Genomic DNA, 22,136 nt, shown 5'->3' on the forward strand with positions numbered 1-22,136 from the left:
TTCAATTTTATTTCATTTTTCTGTTTATATTAAATATTTATGTTAGTTTTATTCATAAAAAATTGACCAACAACTTACTAATTGAACAAAAATAAATCCGTTAACACAACGCCCTTCTAATCCGAATATTATATCGTTTACTATTCAAATTTAAATTTTGATGGAGTTTTTGGGAAATAAATGTGATGTTTCCAACTCAGCTGTTCGGATGACATTCTGTCGACGAAAGGTTAGTGGGACAGAGTTTGAGGATATCCTAAAATGACACGTCTAGAAAAGAAATAAAAAAAAAAAAAAATCTTGATTTTTTTTTTGAAAAAAAAAATGATTGACCGAAAAAGACAAGTCGAATTGTTGCCATCAGAAGATTTGAAATAACTTAAATGGCCAAACAACGTTGTTTGAATGTAGTCAATTAATTATACAATCAAATAATAAATCAGCGTTTTATACTTTTATTAATGTTAGAAGAAGAAAACTATATACACATAAAAGAATGGCGAATGAAAACTTCAAAATATATATGATGAACAAATAATTTTACAATTAAAGGGGGGGATAAAGAAGAAAGTAAAATATTAGTGAAGATAATAGTTGTACTTATGGGTTTTCTAAACAAAATAAGGTAGATTAATTTATGCACAAGTTAAAGATTAACTTTTAAAATAAACTGATTTGAGAATTTTTTTTGAAATTAGCCTGTGCATATACAATTTTAATTTTTTTTTTCTTATTTTATTCTCCTATAAGTGCTCATAGAAAAGTTTGTCCACACATACCTCCTTAACACTATATCAAAATTTAATTTATTTTTGTATCTCAAAACTCGAGATCTCAAATTATCAAATGTGACAACCAGAAAGAAACTTGTCTTGATCCAAGCCTGTGATGCATCGTCTAGGAGATTGTGTAGAATTAATCAACATGTCTTTAATCCACCGTCAAAAGGCCCATTTGGGCAAGTGGCTGTTCATACCCCCGCCCAAAAAAAATATCTCACTATTAAGTATATTAACTACTAAGATTCAATAGCATCATCTTATTGAGATTCTTGCGACTATATTCTCTTATTAACAAGTTATTCACAAGCATCACTACAAACTCCCAGCTCAAGTTTGTGGCATAACTTGAACTCGTTATGAGACAAATAATAATAATAATAATACTAAAGTGTGCAAATGGAAGTTCCTTCATATTTTGACCGAGCTAGCAATACTGTCCAAATACAATGGGAAGCGCCAACAAATGGTGAAGTCTTCCGGTATCAAAACATGCCTCCTACACGGATACTACGTAAGTTTTCATTTCATTCTCCTACACTCTTCATTTTTCAATCTTATCAATAATGAAAAAGAGTATAATAATAAGGGCAGGTGAAAATGAGAATACTAGTTCTAATTCTATCCCACATACTAATATCTAGGCTCATACGAAGTATTTTCTTCATTATTTGTAAGAGGGTCTAGTTGATAGAAGTGAATGATACCATTTTTCATTCATCTCCTCATTCAGGCTAACATGAAGAAATAAAAGGTTCGTTCAATTGTATCAATTAGACCCTTTGACACAACCATTTAAGACAAAACAGCCTCAGAGGCTCAGATTAACCATGAGTTTCAGAACTGTTTTCGGCTGCCATTTCTAGCCACAATGACTACTTGCTGATATAGATGTACGAGCATACCCCATTCAAAGGCAGTGCAAAAGAAAGCCACAATGCTATATCTAAGGAAGATCTAAACATCACCAAAGATCACCATGTTGGTGCTATTCCTCTAATAATCTAAAAAGGGGCTAGTTAGAACAAGGATACACAAGGCATGATCAACATTAACTGCCATCATTTATCACAGTATGTACAGTTAACAATCATATAAAGCAGATGGTCAATTATTCCCAAGATATACCACCTTTAATTTATATCCCCATCATATTTAGTTTCTAGTCATGCCTGGCTAATGTTATGTAAATACAAATTAGTTGTATCCTTCATCGTCTTATAGTAGGGCCTTTGTAAACACCTCTTCTAACCACCAGGTTTTCAGGTGCTTGGATCTCTTCTAGCCAGGTTATTTCAGATGGCTTTACACCACTCAGCTGATCAAGCTCAACACCTTTAACAGCAGAACATGTAAGAAAATAGCATGCTTCAGAAATTAATGTAAGATTGAAAGAAAGGGGGTGGGGGGTATAAGAGGATCATAGAAGGAAGAAAAGTACCTGGAAGATCTTTCCTAGTTGACTTCCTGAAATATGAGCAGTGTCTTCCATCTTCTGATGAGTAAGGAGGGGAAAGAACGTCAAAGAGAGCGCAAGGGGTTAAGGCTTTGAAACAATGAATGTTGCCACCCTTGCTTGGATAAAGAACTGTGGTGTTACAGGGGGCACTCATCTGACAATCTTTCACAAGTTTTGCTGGTCTAGCTGCAAGAGTAGAAAAATCTTGAATCTCTTCTCTAGTTTAGCAAATATTTAAGAATGGGAATCAAGAAAAAAAAATTGTGTTGTTTCTTGAACTAACAAAATTACTATCTTAGGACAACAGAAATTACTCATCAAACCGCATAATCATCAGCAGTAAACTAAACAAAACATTACAGTAAATCAGCATGCATCAATATGGAAATTCACAATCCTCTATTTTCGGAAATAATTTCACTTGGTAATAAAACACTCACAGCATTCTTACTAAAAAAACCCAAAATAACATCCACTATTGGAACTCTGAAAGCAGGTTTATGAGAAAATTATCTTGTGGAGATTCAAACACCATGCTTTAATGTCTGATGACTTCATTGGACTGTACAAGCCTGTTGGGCCAGGACTGGGACTCTCATACACCTAACTAAACAGTTTAGGTTCTAAACTAATCTATGATGATAACATAACCATGCCTAAGGGTATGCATGCGACCCACTATCTTAGTTACTGGAGGACTTCAGTGCCTATATAAGCACTTACAAGGGTTTCACCCCAAGTATGTTCACTTTTCTGCTTACACTCCTATCCCCATTGTTGTTCTTAGACTAACTTGAGTGTCATAATGTTTTTACAGTACCCTTGGCTCTTATCCAGTCTGACCAGTGGACAACCATTGTCCATTGAACATTGACATAAAGCTCTCCAACCTCATCCAGCAGTCTCGAGTCAAGACAAACCCAAACCCCTTATCAGGTAAAGTCAGGAACATTTACAACTTTCAAAAATTCAAGAAACTATGCAACAAGACAGAAACATGTTCAATTTTCAAAGCCAAGATCAATGCCATAAAAGAACTCAGCAAAATAAAATATGTAAATATTAGAAACCAATTGGTGCCTGACAATATTAGAAACCAATTGGTGCCTGACATTTTTATAGTCATGCTCAAATCATAGCACATGATGTCTCCTAATAGATACCAATTTCAAGGAAAAGTTCAGAGCAGATAATCAGCGGCAGTATTAATGACAGGATTAGCCTTGCATTGGCTTAAAAAAAGTTGAGATAGGAGAAAAGAAAGTAGATAAATACCAAGTGAACTAAACGCAATTGATCGTGATGTCTTCAACAGTTTGTCTGGTAGAGACGTATTAAACTATTGACATTGACTTAAAAAACTTTCATACTTTGAGAATGACAATTTCTGGTTAAACTATATTATTAACCTTGGATAGATTCACCGACAGTTTTTGACAGTTGTACACCACAAGATTTCAGAAAAAGATGGCCTAAACCTTGTTCCACCAAATGGTTGCTCAAATCCAATGCCAGGCTCTAAAGTTTCTTTAATTCACACTAAAAATTATTAAAAAAAAAAAACTGTTTTTTTCTGTCACCAGTCATCTGAATAGGGAAAACACGAAAAAGCAACCAATATCAATGTGATTGAGAATTTGAAATAAGAAGTGGATGAAGTCAAATTATATAGCTAAAGTACAATGATTATTCTACTTGTACTTTCTAAGAGAATTGTGAGTATAATGATATTCAAACATATATCCTTAGGATATTCACACAATTACAAATGACAATATCCATATCCCCAAACAATTTCAAATAAATATATTTGGGGGAAACCACATAAATAGCAAAACCTATTCAGTCAAATTCACTAAAAAGAGAAAGATAATATTTAACAATTTTTTCTTGACACAACTACATCTTAGACCAAGAATCATCAATTTAAGATATCGAAAAACAATTGTTATTGCATTATAAAAGATTGAAGCATATGTTGATCACCTTGAGATGGATCATCTGGCCCAGGTAAATCCAGCCAATCATATGACCTCACAAGTAATGAACCATAAAGAAGCTTGCTCAAAACAGTCATTCCGGGATGGTTATGAAGCGGAATAACGGAACCAGGAGACATACAGAAGATTCCCATCTGCAAAAAAAAAAAAGGACTCTTTCCTTGTGAATCCAAATTCCACATCTCAATTCAGAAAGAAATACTACAAATAGATTAACAAGAAGACTGTCTGTCACAAGCTGTAGAGAGAAAGGGAATAAAAAAACATACAGAGAATTTGTCACATTCATGCAAGTGAATGTACTTAATGGAGGGTGGATACTGATAACTTCCATTGCGCCCCTTTTTGCCATTGGTGCCATTCAAAGAACCTTTCCATCCACGCACCAATTGCGCCTCTTGTTCAAGACCCACATTAGAAGGCTTCAATTCATCTGGCAATAGCAACATAGTTAATGAAAGTTAACCACAAGGACACACCTTTTCAGTATGGAATAACAATAACAAGCATCCCAAATCAAGCACTACATTATATGGATTTCACATTGTCAAGCGTAGGCAATTAATTAAATTGTACCTAAAAGGGTTCGAACTTTTTCCAGAGCTTCTTCTGAAATGGGCCCCTCAGGAGACAAAGATGCCTTGCAGGTATCATACAATTTCTGAACAATTGGCATTTTTTGTAGCGACCAAGTACCGACCAATGCTTCCTTTTAAACGAACAATCTGAATATGCAGTAGTGGTTGCTGGGTTTTGAGAATCCAATGAACCTAGATGGAGTTGGATGTAATGTGAACTTGGATCGAAAGTGGTGGCACTTGGGTCACTTGACGTTATATCGAAAAAGTAAAAGAAACAGCTTCCTTTCTACGCAACAACACATTTGCGTAACTGATCAGCGCAACTCCATTCCAGAGCACCTTGACAAGGGAAAAATTAGCACAAAAGTTAGAATAAAATGATGGGTTCAAAGCATATCATATTATTATATGACTCGTATGTGATGAAAAAAATGCAAGAAGTACACAGAAGAAAACCCAATTGGGAATGATGATGGGTTAGGTGAAAAAAATAGAGAGATCAGAGAGAGAGTGTCATACATGAAAATGAAACGGTTGTGTTCTGGCTGAGGCTCACGACAACAACGAGGTGGGCACTGAGGACTAGGAGGGACCAGAGAGCAAGGCAGACAACAAAAGACACTTGCACAAAACCAGATGTCGCTTTTTGTAATACCACCAGCTATGTTTGGACGGTTTTTCTTTTCCAAGGGAAACCGATTAAAGGAAAATAAAATACGCACTCCGGTGAAACCGTGAAAGAGAGAAATAAATTACATTTATTGTTATTTTTCAACGCAGCATTTATTATTATTATTTCAAAAACGTAACAGCCAGTAATCACTGCCTTAAAAATCAAATTACAACAATATCCTTGAACTTTTACTCAAATTACACGTAATTCCATTCTTTTTAATTCTTCTACACTACTATCACCATTTAAGTTTTAAAATATTACTCACTCCATATTAAAATCTAAACAACAAAAAATTAAAATTAATGTGGGTTGAACTAAAATATAAATAAATTCTAATTAATTTTTCCTTAATAATAGTATCAAGATTTTATTTAATTAGAATTTTATTTTTTCCTTATACAATTAATGTAAAAGATACTTTAAAAAATAAGTTAACATTTTTATTGAAACTATCAACATTAAATAATATTAACTAATTTTCTTGATGGTTGTGAATTAATTTTTTTTCTTATATTTTAGTCTGAATAAAGTATTACATTAACAGTTTTTTGTATGTTTAAAAATAAACAAAATTATAATAACATTTCTTAAAATTTAGTATAATTACACAAGTAATTCTTATTTTTTTAATCATTATTCACCTCTACCGGTGAAAGTAATAGTTAAAAAATTAAAAAATATTTGCGTAATTACACAAAACATTTGAAGATGTTACTGTAGTTTGGTCTATTTTAATTATAATGATTTAAAAATAAAATAAAAAGATATTAAAAATTACGGTGAAAGTAAATTGAAAATCACAATGGGAGTGTATTGATAATTTTTTATATATAAAAATTACACTTTTAATTCTTTAATTAAGTATATATTTTAACAAAAATTTAGGGGAGGGAAAGATGTGCCATTTAAAGGCAGGAAAGGCTCCAAACTTAAAAGAACACTTTTTATGTGTGAAATAAGTTTACTTAAGTTGACGACTTGTGTATGATCTATGGATTTAAGATAAATGTACAATAGTCAAGGATCTTTTATTCTAGATGCATCTCTCCACTAGAGGAAGCAAAGTTATTATCTATCTTGGCAATTAAATTCACCAAAAACATGAGTAAATACCTTAACTTTCCAATGTTTATTGGTCAAGTCAAAGCTCGTGACTTTGATCTCACGTTCTAGTGGTTCTCCTTTAGATTGGTCTCTCAAAAGAGGAGAATCTTGAATAAGTCGAGCAGAATTACATCAACTCAATATGTTATATCATCCTTTTATGCAAATATATTGATTTCTTGAATGCGTATGCACCAAAATGGACTTCATAATAAATAATTTTATTTGGAAAGATTATAATCATTTGATGAGTTGGAAAACAATAACTAAACTTAAACAATATGTTGGTCTTGGCATGCATATTATGCAATTGAACAATGTATCTCATTTGGGCAGATTGATTTGTAGTTTCCCCTGCAATAATATTAAACTTTTACCATCAAGTTCTCCACAACAAATATTGCTCCATGCACGAGAAGGAATACTTCAAAGTTATTCTGGCCAATGGATATACATTGGGATTTATCTTTGATCTCAACGCCTATTCTAGTAAGTGTTTGTCCTTTATTGAACACCCAACGCCGCATGATTCATGATGACTTAATTAGAGGATGTAGTCAGTTGGTCTCATAGCAACAGCAAATTGTACTTCACTAAATATGGGTATGAGCTATTTTCACATCACATGGCAATGGACAATGACACAACTCATGGCTTCATGTGGATTTGGAGACTTCACATTTCTGGTTGTATATAGATATTTTTACGGCTTGTGTGGAGAATGCCTTACCAACAAATTCTATGTGTGTTTTTTCTGTTTGATTTCATGGTCTCCCCCAAGCTATGATTTTGTTACTTTGAATGTAGATTTTGGTGGCATTGATTGAGACAACCTTGGGTAGTGGATCTTCAACTTCATTGGTTTCATTGGCCAACATGACATTACCAAGCTCATGCCTATTTTTCAAGATTTGCAATTTGTGTGGAATTTGAGTTTCACAAAGGTAATTGTCTATTCCGCTTATGCTATCCCACTAATTAATCACTCCAACACTTTTCACAAGTATGTGGTGCTTACGATCGACGAAAATACAAGACCTCCTCCATCTAGATTAGGTTGTGCAACTTTACCATACTTTAGATAAGGGGATTTTGTGTTATTTTTTTTAACCAAGAAGGGTGCATCAAGGTTTGTTTGTTGAAATTTTCCTATCTCTGACATTCTCATTTCTCCCCACCCTTCAAGCCAATGTCATAGGTGTTCGATTTCCTCATGATGAGCATTTTTGGTTTTCTTTTATCGAGTATAAAAAATATTTTAAAAGGTTTAGTTAATTACTAACACAAGCAACGTCTTAATAATATTATTGAAAGAGTGACACACGAGAATAAAAATTTCTTAAGTTCAGTATAAAAAAAAATAAAGATATAGGTTAAACATTTTTTTAAGTTAAAATACTCATACCATTTCATTTAAAATCTAAGCATCAATACAATTTGGAATCAAATCATGAACTGGTGAGCTAACAAAAAATCTAGACTCTCTTGTAAAACAATGAGTGATGCGATTAGTTTACCTAAGTATTAAGAGAAAAATTCTAGAAACAAGAAAACAACTCCCTTATCCATGTAAATACAAAAAACTTACTTTTAATCCTTAAAAAATATTCTTATTTTGATCTCTCATTCATAAAAATTTGTCTAGTATGATCATTGTTCTTCATAAAAAAAAATCTCTATTTTGTCTCTCATTTATAGAAATAGGGACAACACACAAAATATTTTGATAAACAAGACATCAAAAGGTGACAATTGTTAGGGACTAAGAGAACATTGCCTTATTTATATAAAAACATTTTTCAAGTATAAAAGATTGTTGATAGGGACTAAGAGAGAACATTGCCTTATTATTTTGTTTTTTTTACATAAAAATATTATTTTGTTAATAAGTGAGAATAAATTGTTTTCATTTTAGTAAATGGGAATGAAACTTTTCCATAATAATTAATTACAAAGTTACTAAATTTTCTCATATTAATTTATTGTAGATAATCTATTCTTAAAAAGTTGAATAATAACTAAATATATTGTTTTTTTTTTCAAAAATATTATTCGTAGCAATCACATTATGAGAAAACTGATTCGTAAAGGGATGAAAGATTTTTTTATATTAAATATCACTTAAGGTTGATTTTAAGTATTTAAAAATGGTGCAATAAAAAAAGAGTATTTAAAAATGGTGCAATAAAAAAAGAGTATTTTAAAATGCTACTTTCATTAAAAAAAACGATAAGTAATTAAAAACGACAAACTTTTATATTAAATGTCACCATGGATTTTTACCCGTCTTTATTTTCAGTTCGGGATCTGAATCCTTTCTTCCAATATTGTAGTCCAAATAACTTTTTTATTTTGATATTATTTTTTTATCAATAGAAAGAGTTTAAAGAATTTATAATAACTTAGGCATATTATTTAATCAAACTGAGCTATGACTACTGTGTTTTTTTTTCTCTTGACACTTGAGAAATATTATAAAAAAAAAAAAACTAGTTTGAAGTGATTAGTTAGGCCGTTAGCTAAATTAGTACAATTTAGACTATTTCCTAACATTGTTTATGTCATATTTTGAGCAAACCTTATCTCGTTATATTTAGATTTAGTATTAATTAGATTGATACATTATCCATTTTTATGAATTTTGGATTAATCTAGAGCATTTACAACACATAACTGCTTAAATAAGTTATTTATCTTAAATCTTTCAATCTTACAATGTCATAATTTTAAAAACTTTACAAAAAAAAATTACTTCAATGTTAAAATTGTTAGAATAAATGCTTAATTTGAGTTACATTAAATTTTATAATTAAAAAATGATTCTTTAATTAGTAAGAATAAATTAAACAACGCACAGTCAAATCATTTGCTTTAATGATAAAAATTTGTTAAATAATATTACTTAAGTGACTCACGAAATACTTGAAGATGTTATTAAATTTAAAGAAAATCTTGTTCAAAAATCATATTCTAAAATCAAAACTAAGGTAACTGATGGGTTAGATAAATGGTAAACATGTCCTATCTTATATACCTTATTTGTCATTTCTTTTACAGCAACATGCCTTTTTTGTCATTTAAATTATGATTTTTGGTTATTTCATCGTACAAATTGGTTGGCAGTGGTGGGTCTGCCATTCCCTCTAATTTTTAACATTTTCCAATAACTAGTGAGCCTATTTAGGTTAGTTTATTTTTTTAAAAAAATATTATAATATTTTTTAATTGATGACTTTTTTAAAAGAAAATATCTTTATATATAGTAAGAAAGCCGATCATGAGATGCTTGTTACTTACAGTATAAAAAATGATCATTATATTGCCACTGTTTTAGATTTTGGTTCATGAACTGAACACGTCTGGCCATTGTGTGTCGCAGATTCATGAACAGAGCCAAAATAAGCACAAGGACTGACGTATTGAAACACATTAACGATGATAGAAAAATACCACTAACGAATGTCAATATTAACTTGTCCTTTGTTGTGTAAGTAACACTTTTAATTGCTAACACTATATAAGATTCTTAATCAATAATTAAGTTCAAGAAAGTATCACCGCATATATAATGACCAAGTAGCACATACGTTCCTATATGTATTTTCTCACATTTTAATTGCTAACACTATATAAGTTTCTTAATCAATAAGTTTAAGAAAGTATCACCTAAGGGCACATATAATGCTCACTTTAAAAATATAAACACTCATATATATTTTAGGTATATGATAAATTAATAAATTTTGTTTTCGATCTCTCATAAAAATTTCTTTATATTAAATCTATAATAAAATAAAAAATTTATTTTTGATTCAAGTTATTTTATTTTAATCCTTCAAATACATTTATTTTATTCATTTTTGTTCCTAAAATATACAAATTATTTGTTATTAATCTCTATCAAATATTTTTCAAATAAACTAATACAAAATAAATAAAATATTATAAGGACTAAAATAAAAAAATAGATATATTAAAAAGATTAAAACAAAATAATAAAGACCAAAAATAAATTTTTAGTTTTATTAGAAACTCATGGTAAAGAAAAAGGTTATTAGAGATCCAAAATAGAATTCTCAAATGTATGAGAGACTTAAAATATATTTAAGTCAAATATAAAAATAGTAATTATTAATAATATCATTTTATAAAATTACTTCAATATTAAAAATTAGTTAATAATCATTTGACTCTTTATATATCTTAATATCAGGGTAAAACAGAGTATGATATTTTGCTTGTGTAAATGAATTTTATTGGTTTAGTTAACCGTCAAAGAAAATAATTGATAAAATTAACATTATTTTTATAAAAATATTACATATAAAAAGTTTAATCTTTAACTGCTTTTCACTTCATTAATAAATAATGTATTCGTATAAAAATATTATATTATCAAAAATATTAATATTATTTTAATATAAATATTATAATTTACATTAATAACACACTAAAATATAATAATAAATAATGTATTCGTATAAAAATATAATATATTATCAAAACATCAAGTACTAATATTGTTAATGTAAATTGATAATATTTATCATTATATTTTAATATATGTTAAATAAATATTATATTTAGAAGACAATCCTATATTTAACAGTTTTATCTCTTAATAAATGAATTTTTGAGCTGATTAATTAGATAAATGTTTTTCCTAAAAATAAAATCATAAGTATTAAGGTAAGAAAGGGTTATTTTGGACACGGAACAAAGTTGTAAGCATGGTTGAGTACAAATCACACTTGCAATCTTATACAACATTTGAACACGAAAAATGATCAAAATGAAACTTTTAAAACTTAATGTATTAAAATAAAACAACATTAAAACATAATCAATCAAAAGTGACATTTAGTCTTTTATTTTATAAGCAATGCGTGTTAAGATCCATGAACCCTAATAGACTTTCCTAGTAACAAAATAAAAGTGTGTCCTACTTTGTTGAATCTAGGGGCCAATAGAATCTACAACTCCTTAAACAGAATTTAATAATAATAATAATAATAATTGGGAGAAAAAAATGAGAAATTTAGGGTGGTAGGTTGGTGGTGGGGGTGATGAGAGAGAGACAAAGGGGAAAGAGAGAGAAATCGAGGAACGAGATAGGGAAAGAAAGAAAAAATTTAACATCGAAAAAAGAGAGAAAGAAAGGAAGAAAGTGTTTCATGAAGAAGATGAGGGTCCTCTCAGATCATCCTAGAAAGACAACAATAGAAGAACAACCATCAGAAGAAAAAAAGAAAACAAAATAAGAATTTGAAAATTTATTTGTTTTGAACTTTGGCTGCCCTTTTGCCTCTGTCTCAATTTGCCCTTACCTATCACTCCCTTCTCAACCAACATTGCATTTCCTTCCTATGCACCTACAAGAAGGAGAATTCTTTTCTTGCGCCTTTTTGTCTTTTTTGCATGGTAATTTTCTCTCTATATATCAATGCTTAATTAATGATTTCCTTCCCCTAGCCACACCTTTTTTTTTTGTTGCTTTTTTGTTGTTCACCTTGACACCAAAAAGCTTGATTGCTGGTGGGGTTATTCCATTTTCTTATTGTTATGATGTTGGTTGGTTATTAATTATCTTAATCTTATTGAAATTCATTCATTTTGTTAACTTTTCTTATGGATTGATTTTATTTCAGCTCCATCAATTGTTGAAGATGATTGAGAGGAAATATTGAGTTGAGTCAATTATGTCGTTGTTGATCAAAAGCTTGTAACAAAGAGATAACTTAAAAAGAAATGAGGGATCCTGAAATGATCTCCAAACCCAAACCTAATATTAATGTCTTTCATTGTAATGTAAGTTTTGCATAGTTAGTGAGTTTCATTTGCTTCATCCCAATAGATTGAAGGGTTTCTCTACATAGCAAAAACCTGTCAATTTTGGACATTATATCACATAGCACCCTGGCTACCAAGGAAAATAGATATTGCCTTAATCACATTTTGGCATTGGCTTCACAAAGAAATGGAAATGAGACAGAACACATTTGGAATTTGTCTAAGAATTTATGTTTGCTTAATCTTTGTGTGGGGAATTCGAGATTGTTGGTCCATTAATGATGAAGGTGATTTTCTTGGATTGCTCTTTTAGCTTTCCATTCATACAAAAACATGCATTTCCTTGTATCTTGATTTTATTTTGTTGGTTTTATTTGGAATGGAAAATTCAGGACTGGCTTTGTTAGCTTTTCGAGCCAGAATAACTTATGATCCATTCAATGCTTTGGTGAATTGGAATCCCAATGATTGTGATCCTTGCAAGTGGTTGGGTGTGCATTGTGTAGATGGTAAAGTGCAAATGATGTAAGTTCCTTTAGTTATTTCATTCCATTTTTTTCAAGTTTTATAGTGAAGTAATATTTTTTTTATAATAAGTTAATTTTAATTAGTTTCTTTAACAAAAATTTTATTGTTTGATCTTTAAATTAGACAGAATTGTTATAAAGATAAGCATGCTAAAGAATTCTATGTTGAATTTTATTCCTTTATGTTCTTGTAGGAAGTTAAAAGGGTTATCTTTGGAAGGGACATTGGCTCCTGAGCTTGGAAAACTTAGTCACCTAAATTCTCTGTAAGGAATCTTCACAATGTCTCATGTATTTTTTATAACAATTATTGATGCTCTCTTTTTCTTCTTCTTTAGATATCAAAATAAATCTCATTATTGTTAGATCATTAAGGATAGTCCCAAAATGCACCCATTCTTGAATTGCCAACCATAAATTTAAGTCCCCTAATAAATGCTCTAATTGGTTATAATGTAATAAGAATACAACATAATTTGAGGGTTATCTATGTATCTAGTATGCATGCCTGTTTTAAAAGTTCATAAACATGATATGCAAAAAACATTCTTATAATTGCCCCACACCCAAAGTTTGATTATATATTGTTTTAGCACATTATTATTCTTCTTGTGTCCTTCCATCACCCTTGTTTAATCTAAAAGTATCATGTAATGTTTGACTTTGATGTGCTTTATAAATATTGAATATTATTTTTCCACATGAATATAATTACATTGACTATTTGATTTTTTTTGTTGACAATAAACTAGTTTTAATAGAAATTGCCAATATTATTATCCTATTTAACAATATGTTTATTGGGTGATTTTGGCATGATCCACCAAGTTATAATCATCAGATTTTGATATTTGCTAATATTTATAGTGTTTGTTTCATTTTCCTAAATCTTAATCATGATTTGCCTTCATTTCAAAGCATCAAAAAATGGATGTCTTCTTTGTAGTACAACAATTTTGTAGTTAACATATTGAGTTGATAAAGATTGGTTGCAATATTTATTATTGGTTATTTTTTCTTTCATTGTATATTTTATCTTTTCTCTTTAATCTTTCATGCAATGTCACTTTCCAAGCTTGCATATAACATTTTTCTCTTCTCCAAACAAGTTAAAATCTAGGCAATTGTATTTTTTTTAGTTTTCAACTCCATCAAAAGGTGGTTATTTTGATATTCCACATTAGTTTATAAAAACACAAATGAAGTCTTTAAGGGTTACTTGTTTTTGCAAGACATATTATTATAAAGCCTTACTTTTTTATTAGTTTAGTTCCTTACATGATATCATGCCATATTGTTATTAACTACCTAATAGAATACATTTAACTTTATATTTATTATTTTTTCTGATCTAGATAAGCTTCCTTTGTTTCTTTAAAATAGTGTGTTATGCAAGAATAACTTTTTTGGTGCCATTCCCAAAGAACTTGGAGATTTACCCAAGCTAGAGTTATTGGATTTAAGGGAGAATAATTTGTTAGGAAACATCCCAACAGAAATGGGCAAGATGTCATTACTAAAACACTTGTAAGTTAACTTTCTATTCTATGTGTATGTTATATTAGGTTTTTAGTATTTTTTAAATGGAATTTTGTTATACCATAATTTACTTTATGATGATAAAATTGAAGGTGATGATTCTCAAAATGGAGGAAAGTTCATTTTTTTAAAATTTTTATTTGTTGAAAATTATTCATAACCTCTAACAACTTTATTTGCCTGCATCAATTGGAAATTTGGACATTGATAAATATTTCTTCAATTTGTCCTACCTAGCCAAATGATCTTAGTAATTTCATTATATGATTTTCTTCCACTTGTACCAATAATTTAGAGGGAAGCCAGTAAGAGACAACAAATGTTGTTTCTTATAAGTCTTCCTTTTTTTTTTCCTTTCGGTGTTCTCATTCCATTGAATAATGTGCTTGTCTCAATTCCTTGCATTTTTTTTGTCAACAAATTTTGTAGATGATTATTAACTTGCAACTTTATATGTTTTTTATTGATGGCATGTACAGTGTGTGGCAGAGCAACTTTAAACGTTGGAACAAACCAAATTCATTGGTTATTCTAACTAAAGCAACACTTATGAAATGTCTTAATGCCCTTGCATTGCCACTGTATGTAGATAAATTTTGGCCCCATCTTAACCTAAATAGGTACCTATGTTTTGTTCTTTCAACCTATTCAACTAACTAAATATTTTACTTTTCTTTGTAGATTCAAGCTAAGAAAGTCTATCTTTCATGGCCATGAAAATGATTATTGTGACCTTCTACCTAGTGAGTGAAGAACTTTCCCATATTATGACTTATTGATCATTTGAAAATGCTTATCATTGCCATTGACACTTAAAACATGCCTTGCACAATGTAGGTTCTAATGTGCCAGAGATTGCTCAGAATGTACCAGAACTTGTTAATTCTGCACGTCGTATGTTACTTCAGTCTAGTGGTAATAACCTTGCAGCTGCATCTTTTAGTGGTGAACCAACTATAGAGATTAGCTTTGTTCCAACTACCTTTAGTAGTGGAGCTTTCCCAGCTATTCCAGATGTCAATAAGAAACAAAATCAAACACCTACACCCTCGCATTCACCTTTTGATTCTCCACACATTGTTTCCGATGAAAATCAAACAAGTCAACAAGATGAAACTAATGGCGCTTCTAGAAATTTATGGAAGTATATAATTGTTGTTGTTGTTGTTGTGTTGGTCATTGTTATCATAATTCTTTTATACGTTTCGAGGAAACGAGCAGCAAAAGTAATAGGTCCTTGGAAGACAGGATTAAGTGGACAGTTGCAAAAGGCATTTATAACAGGTAATAATTTTTTTCTTCTAATAAGTGAATACATACCACAACTTTTAACTTTTAACAGTGAATTATAGGTCTTATTTAAGTTAAACAAAGTGGAACTCATAATTGAATAATTGTTTTTTTTTTCTTTCTTTTGCATATCAAGTGGTGTGGTTTTTTGTTCACAAACTTTGAAAATGATTGTGCTTCTATATGTGTATGCATGAGTACTTGTTCAATTTTGTCCAAAGTGGATTTTTTTTACAATCGAATTGTGCTCCAAAATCCTTCTTTGATTTGAACTTATCCAGTTCAAAATCTTTTTTATTTTTCATTTGAAATAAAAAAAAATCATGCGCTTCGCGTGCCATTGGCACTTTGCTCTCTTCTTATTCTTCATTGGACAGTTCGAATGGACAATGATTGGTCATACCATTTTTATCCACAATGGAAAAGAGCATTTACCTATTTATAGATGCCTTTCAACTCCCATGATTTTCTTTGGTCAACAACCAAGCACATCTAACTTTCGCTCTTCAAGACTCTGTGACTCTCTTTTTGTCCGAATGAAATATATGAAGTTTGATTTTTCTTATTTGAGTTATTGGTTTAATCAATAACTACAAAGAATGTGTTGCATATATAGGGATTTTAGCAGATGTCAAGGATAAAGTCTAATGGCTATCCATTTTTAATGTGCTAAGAAAATAAATTATTGTTAGCTTATTTTGTTGACAACATTGTAACGTCTTCTAATAAAATGCAGGGGTCCCTAAGTTGAATCGAGCAGAATTAGAGACAGCTTGTGAAGATTTCAGCAACATTGTTATTCATTGTTACGAAGGGTGCACCATCTATAAAGGAACACTATCTAATGAAGTTGAGATAGCTGTAGTTTCTACTTTGATTACTTCTTCCCAGGATTGGTCAAAGGACATGGAGATGAAATACCGCAAAAAGGTTTTCTCCTTCTTAAGTCCGTACAAATAAATGGATTACATTAACAATTTCAATTCAACTCTAAAATAGGATTCAACTCTCAAACTTTTTTCTTTGCTATTCTTGTTTTTTACATGTTTCAGATTGATACTTTGTCTCGCATAAATCATAAGAACTTTATGAATCTTATTGGGTATTGTGAGGAAGAAGAACCATTCACTAGGATGTTGGTGTTTGAGTATTGTCCAAATGGAAACGTTTTTGAGCATTTACATGGTACTATTGTTTGTTTTGGTTATTGCTTAGTTCAAGGAAAATTGAATTCATATATGTTATGCAACTAAAGGTTGCGTACATTTTATTTCTTCTTACTTTCAGTTGAGGAAGTGGAACGTCTTGATTGGAGTAGAAGGGTCAGGATTATCATGGGCATTGCATATTGTCTTCAATACATGCACCATGATCTAAATCCACCAGTGATTCATAGCAACCTTGCTTCAAATATGATATTTTTAACAGATGATTTTGCTGCTAAGGTACTAACATTTTTTTCTCTTCTTTTGTTTGTTTTCATTATATGTTAGCCACCAAGTAACACATTTCTTTATTCCATTATTCATTCAGACTGCAGAAGTTACTTTTAGAAATATTGTATCACCAACTAAGACGACATGTGATTCAAAGAAATCTCAAGTGTCATCATGGAATAATCTTGAAACTAATGTCTTTGACTTTGGCAAGTTATTGCTTGAAATCATCTCAGGGAAATTGCCTTACTCTGAAGAACAAGGCAACCTTGTGAATTGGGTAAGTTTGAAACACGCTTCCTTGGAAATTAACATGTCTCTTTGCAATTTTAAGTGTAACTTTTTTATTATACCATATTCATATATGAATGTTTAACAAATAAATTCTCATGAACGTTTTAGGTTGATAAGTACTTGAATGACAAGAGCAGCATAAGCAACTTGATCGATCCCGCCCTTCAGTCTTTCAAGGAAAATGAACTTGATGTCATTTGTGAGGTGATCCAAGATTGTATTCAACCTGATCTAAAGTTAAGACCAACAATGAGGGACGTGACTTTCAAATTAAGGGAAGTGCTTGGTGTGTCACCTGAGCAAGCAGTCCCAAGACTTTCTCCACTCTGGTGGGCTGAATTAGAGATTTTATCAGTGGAGACGACTTAAGTTTTATTTAACTATCTTCTATGTGTTTCAAGACAATATCTCTCTCAATCTATCAAAATGGGAAATTATGATATTTGCTACTCGAAATTCTTTATTTCTTTCATTGTTCTTGTTCATTTGCAAGTCTTCATCATTAATACCTTAGTTATTCATGTTCCAATGAAAGTGTGTTACGATATTTTGTAAGAATGATATAGTAGATTATATTTTTGTTTAAGAAGTTAATTTGAGGTGGACTTAAATGTTTTTTAATCCTAGATGATATTTTTTATCCTTAATAGTTTTTTTTTAAAAACTTTTTAATCCCTAATGAAATTTTTATTTTGTTTATGGTCCATGGAGTATTATCTAAATCACTTTATTTCACTTTTCAAAATGTTATCCAAACAAATTTAGGGACAAAAGATAAAATAAAATTTATTTTGAGCAAAAATGTTTAAAAAATATTAGGGGCCAAAAACAAAAATAAAAAATTTATCCAACGATAAAAATCATATTTAATCCTTGTTATAATTTTATAGTTAAATCAAGTTATATTTTGTATACAGTTACACTACAAGAAAACATGGAGTTAACGGGGGCTAAATTTGGCGTAACGATGGTTTAAACCCCTGTTAAATGCGTTTCCTGCGGTTGACCATTTCGTTGGGAAAGAATCTGTGGCAAGCATTTTACCCTCATTTTTTACTTTTAAGCAACCCTCGGAAGCGCTGGAATAACCACACTTTTAAAACCCCTGGTATTTTACGTAGGGTCTATAACCCCGTTAACATCATGATAATAATTTGCAATTATGGTTCCCTGGTACTTACCGTGGGTTTACTGAACCCCAATTAGTATCATTTAAAAAAAATCGTCTGTTGTTATGAGAAATGGAATAGAAATTGAGAACTAAATTAATTATTATAGACTGACATAAGAAAAATACATTATCTTGCATTAGTAATAAAACTATTCATATACACAAAAGTAATAATAGGCTTACATTTTGAAAGAAAAAAATTACAAATTGTCAATTGCTACATCTAAAAGAAAATGAAAAAACAAAATAAATTTGTCGTTGTTATGCCCCAAGAATCCCTGAAACTTTTTGTGTGCATTTGATAACTAGCCACTTCTTTGGTGGTGGACATATGTGTCATAACATCTAGTGACTACAAATATTTATTTCCTAGTCTTACTGAAATCCCATGAACACTTCAAACGTCTTGTCCCTTTAACCTTTGGCTCTTCAACCCTCTCCATAACCCAATATCAAATATCATCAATACCCTTCAAATAGAACAAAAAGAACTAATTAAATAGAAGTTCCGCTCAAACTATGTGAGCTTTTAATATAACCAATTATCAGTAAAGAACATGATGGATTCCGAACACATGAAAGATTAAAGTAGTCATGTTTCTTATTAGATAGAAATCTAGTTTTTTTTCTTAGTACAAGATCAAACAAACACAGCATATTGAATAAGACAAATTCAAGATTCTTTTAAAAATAAAAAGAAAATGGTGATTTAGAGAAGAGTTTTTAAACTCTTACTGGCCTCCATGAAAAAGTAAAGATGACGTGGAATGTTTTCTTTGAAGCAATGATATATTTGAGTTTATTAATTAAAATAAAGCATCAATAAAGGATAATGAGTATCTCAGTGAACTAAAATAAAAATTAAATACAAGTTGAAAGTACTAGAATGGAATACTTACAAGGATAATTTTCAGGTTGTTCTCCAAAGCCAAATAAACTTTAGCTACTATTTGTGCCTCAACCCTCAACCCCGTATGATCTTTGCATTTTCTAATTCAAGATATTGTCATATTTAAGCATAAAGAAGCAATAGTAACTAGTAAAATAATTAGCAACCAAATCCTACCACTCCACAAGAATAGTCATCATTGCTAAGGGCTCAATGAGAAGGAAGTTAAAAATTGGTTTTTGTACAGTAATAGTAAGAATAAAAAATGCATGAGTCAAGGACAAAATATTATGAAAAACTAATAGAACACGTCTTCGCGATAATAGGAAAAACTAGCCCACCTGAAACTTCAATGCATCAACTAGAAGCAACATATCTATAATGTTGAGTGTCGTATATGAAGGAGAGTAAAAAAAGCATATCCTAAAGCTCCATTGCTGCATTTCCAATAATTCCCACGAGATAAAAAGTTTTAAAATATTAAGACCAAATCGTTCATATCTTTAAAAGAAAGAAATTTTGAAGAGGTTGAGTGTTGTGAAAACTAAATGTCAGGAAATTGGCAATTTCTTCCTAATTCGAACAAAGAATTATCATAGAATAATAAGCTCACAACATTCATATTTTTGAATTGATGATACTTAAATCAATTTAATTAGTAATATGACAACCTTTTGACCAGACTAACGCCCTGCTCCAACTCCCTAGCTGCCTCCTTCTGCGGGTTCTGCTTCTTGCCTATCATCCTAGCATAGAGCAAAAAGAAAATACCTTGTAAAAATGCCTCTCCTCTCTACTGACTCTGACAAATCTTTGAAATAGCCTTGAATCATGTTTTGCTTTCTCTAATACCTAAGTTGAATCCTAAAACAACACATAACAGTGTTGAAGCTTCTCCAACCAAGAGGGCAATAAACAAAACATGCATATCAAACCAAGATAGAAATAGAAAGGAAGTTTCATTTACCTTTGCCAAATCCTTTGCATGGACTTGCAGATATGCCTTGGTCCAAAGGGAGTAATAGGACAAAATATGTTAGTGGAAGAAGGGAAAAGACTTTGTACAAGTTCCTCTAACATGTTTTGGTTATATAAGCCATAGGAGGGAGTGTGAGAAAGCCATCTGTGAAGAAAAAGAAGCCACATTCACCTACTTGACCATGCCATTTGCAGCCTATTGATTTTGTGGTGAGGACAGGGCAACATATGTCAATTTTTGATCTTGCAAACCTATCTGCAAAAAAACTGAAAGAAAGAATTGGCCATGTAGCAAAGGCTGTTATAGAGGTTAAGATGCAGAAAAGTTACACTATTTCCAGCATAATCATGAATCAGATAGGTGATCATACACAGCAGACCATGTACCAAAATTCAAGCAACAAGTGCTTGTAGGTCTGTTAATATCTTTGTTAGTGTTGCAATATTATGAAAGAAAAATTCAAATAAAATAGAAGCACCACCAATTCTAAACGAGTTTATAAGTCGAGGCAGATTTATCTTTTACCGAAAATGCATCAGATTTATATTAATAATATAAGAATTTAATTAACTAGCACAAATAATAAGCTTCTAATGATAAATACAACTAATTACTTACAATTCTAAGCAATCCGATTGAAGACTTTGCACTTCTATCTCCTAGCTTATGTCAATCACCGAGTCAACCACCCCCCAATAATAATTGCAACTAACAATTTTTGAAAAAAAAAAAACCTTTAGAATTATATTCTTGACCCTTAATAATTGCTTTTGGGAGTAAGTTTAGTTTGTCTCTATCATACCCTGCTCCTCATCCTCATCCAACCATAAATAAATAAATATTTCATATAAAAACAATACAAGAACAAGTGAATCACCAAAGTTATAAACAATATAAACAAAAAATTTTAAAAAAAGCATGGATTTTGATTAGGGTACTTTAGATGGCGAAGATCGAAGAGAATGCAAAGGAGCTTAAGGTTGGTGCGATGGAGACCAAGGTGTTGAGTGGTAACATCTATTATTTGGGTTTCTTGGCAGAAAGTGAATCACTGATATGGAGAACAACCTTCTGTCAATAGCTTCAAAAAGCACGTATTCAATTTAACAAGGATCAATCATGATAATAGTTAAAATCCTCCTTCACAATAACTAGGATTCCTTATCGGCACTTACATAGCTACTGCCAATACCACCTACACCAATGTCACTTTACCAACATCAATATCACCATCCATGTCACAAAGTTATTATTGTTATTACTGTCATAATTACACAAATAATTACACAAATTTTAACAGAGGATATGAAATTTTTAAAATGAATTGTTTTAAAACTAAAAATCAGAAGAAAAAATTAATCACATTTTAATAATTAATTTAATTTTTTTAAAACTAGAGCTAAAAATTAATATTTATTTTAAAAAATTGAAACTCAGTACTAAAAACTACCCCCAAATGGGGCTAAAACACTGGTAGTATTTTATCATTTTATGTAACCAAAAGCATTAATGACATCAGATGGCAACGTCATTTTCTGGGGAAACTCTTTAAAACGTCACTTTCTCGTGAATCTAAGAGAAAGCATGACAGGGACTTAATTTAAGTGTGGAAACTGAAGAAC

The 22,136-nt window shown here is 30.6% G+C and overlaps 3 protein-coding genes across 5 annotated transcripts; 1 reads left to right on the top strand and 2 right to left on the bottom strand.

Moving 5' to 3' along the window:
- Positions 1-1,821: 1,821 nt before the first annotated feature.
- On the bottom strand, positions 1,822-5,492 carry LOC100777850 (2-aminoethanethiol dioxygenase-like). Of its 2 annotated transcripts, none has more exons than XM_006596935.4 (6): positions 5,264-5,336; positions 4,815-5,158; positions 4,508-4,671; positions 4,225-4,372; positions 2,221-2,424; positions 1,822-2,114 (listed from the first exon to the last, which is right to left on the bottom strand). In XM_006596935.4, exons 2-6 carry the CDS (start codon positions 4,912-4,914, stop codon positions 1,990-1,992), a joined length of 741 nt encoding a protein of 246 aa, XP_006596998.1. In that variant the 5' UTR covers positions 4,915-5,158; positions 5,264-5,336; the 3' UTR covers positions 1,822-1,989.
- Positions 5,493-12,576: 7,084 nt separating this feature from the next.
- On the top strand, positions 12,577-17,871 carry LOC100788002 (protein MALE DISCOVERER 2). Its single transcript, XM_041009944.1, has 11 exons — positions 12,577-12,676; positions 12,782-12,914; positions 13,111-13,182; positions 14,300-14,443; positions 15,137-15,198; positions 15,293-15,739; positions 16,482-16,675; positions 16,798-16,930; positions 17,033-17,190; positions 17,279-17,461; positions 17,584-17,871. Exons 1-11 carry the CDS (start codon positions 12,577-12,579, stop codon positions 17,842-17,844), a joined length of 1,887 nt encoding a protein of 628 aa, XP_040865878.1. The 3' UTR covers positions 17,845-17,871.
- Positions 17,872-18,804: 933 nt separating this feature from the next.
- LOC102659831 (uncharacterized) lies at positions 18,805-21,349 on the bottom strand. Of its 2 annotated transcripts, XM_041009949.1 has the most exons (5): positions 21,133-21,349; positions 20,503-20,780; positions 20,207-20,281; positions 19,546-19,636; positions 18,805-19,116 (listed from the first exon to the last, which is right to left on the bottom strand). In XM_041009949.1, the coding sequence occupies exons 2-5, from the start codon at positions 20,679-20,681 to the stop codon at positions 19,099-19,101; spliced, it is 363 nt and encodes a 120-aa protein (XP_040865883.1). In that variant the 5' UTR covers positions 20,682-20,780; positions 21,133-21,349; the 3' UTR covers positions 18,805-19,098. The 2 variants fall into 2 exon arrangements, with proteins under 2 accessions (XP_040865883.1, XP_006597480.1); XM_006597417.4 differs by having other exon boundaries at positions 20,503-21,349.
- Between the last annotated feature and the right edge of the window lie 787 nt (positions 21,350-22,136).

This window comes from Glycine max, chromosome 15, assembly GCF_000004515.6.
Source record: "Glycine max cultivar Williams 82 chromosome 15, Glycine_max_v4.0, whole genome shotgun sequence".
Classification (NCBI taxonomy): domain Eukaryota; kingdom Viridiplantae; phylum Streptophyta; class Magnoliopsida; order Fabales; family Fabaceae; genus Glycine; species Glycine max.

Excerpts from the sequence above, each read along its gene's own strand:
- LOC100777850 (XM_006596935.4), bottom strand. The coding sequence starts at position 4,914 with ATGCCAATTGTTCAGAAATTGTATGATACCTGCAAGGCATCTTTGTCT. Across the intron at positions 4,373-4,507 it reads ATGAATGTGACAAATTCTCT|ATGGGAATCTTCTGTATGTC; the intron begins GTATGTTTTTTT and ends TTTTTTTTGCAG. Across the intron at positions 2,425-4,224 it reads GCCAGATGATCCATCTCAAG|CTAGACCAGCAAAACTTGTG; the intron begins GTGATCAACATA and ends CTACTCTTGCAG.
- LOC100788002 (XM_041009944.1), top strand. The coding sequence starts at position 12,577 with ATGGAAATGAGACAGAACACATTTGGAATTTGTCTAAGAATTTATGTT. Across the intron at positions 14,444-15,136 it reads ATGTCATTACTAAAACACTT|ATTCAAGCTAAGAAAGTCTA; the intron begins GTAAGTTAACTT and ends TTTTCTTTGTAG. Across the intron at positions 17,191-17,278 it reads CAGATGATTTTGCTGCTAAG|ACTGCAGAAGTTACTTTTAG; the intron begins GTACTAACATTT and ends TTATTCATTCAG.
- LOC102659831 (XM_041009949.1), bottom strand. The coding sequence starts at position 20,681 with ATGTGGCTTCTTTTTCTTCACAGATGGCTTTCTCACACTCCCTCCTAT. Across the intron at positions 20,282-20,502 it reads ATGCAAAGGATTTGGCAAAG|GATGATAGGCAAGAAGCAGA; the intron begins GTAAATGAAACT and ends GCTCTATGCTAG. Across the intron at positions 19,637-20,206 it reads GGCGTTAGTCTGGTCAAAAG|AAAATGCAAAGATCATACGG; the intron begins GTTGTCATATTA and ends ATCTTGAATTAG.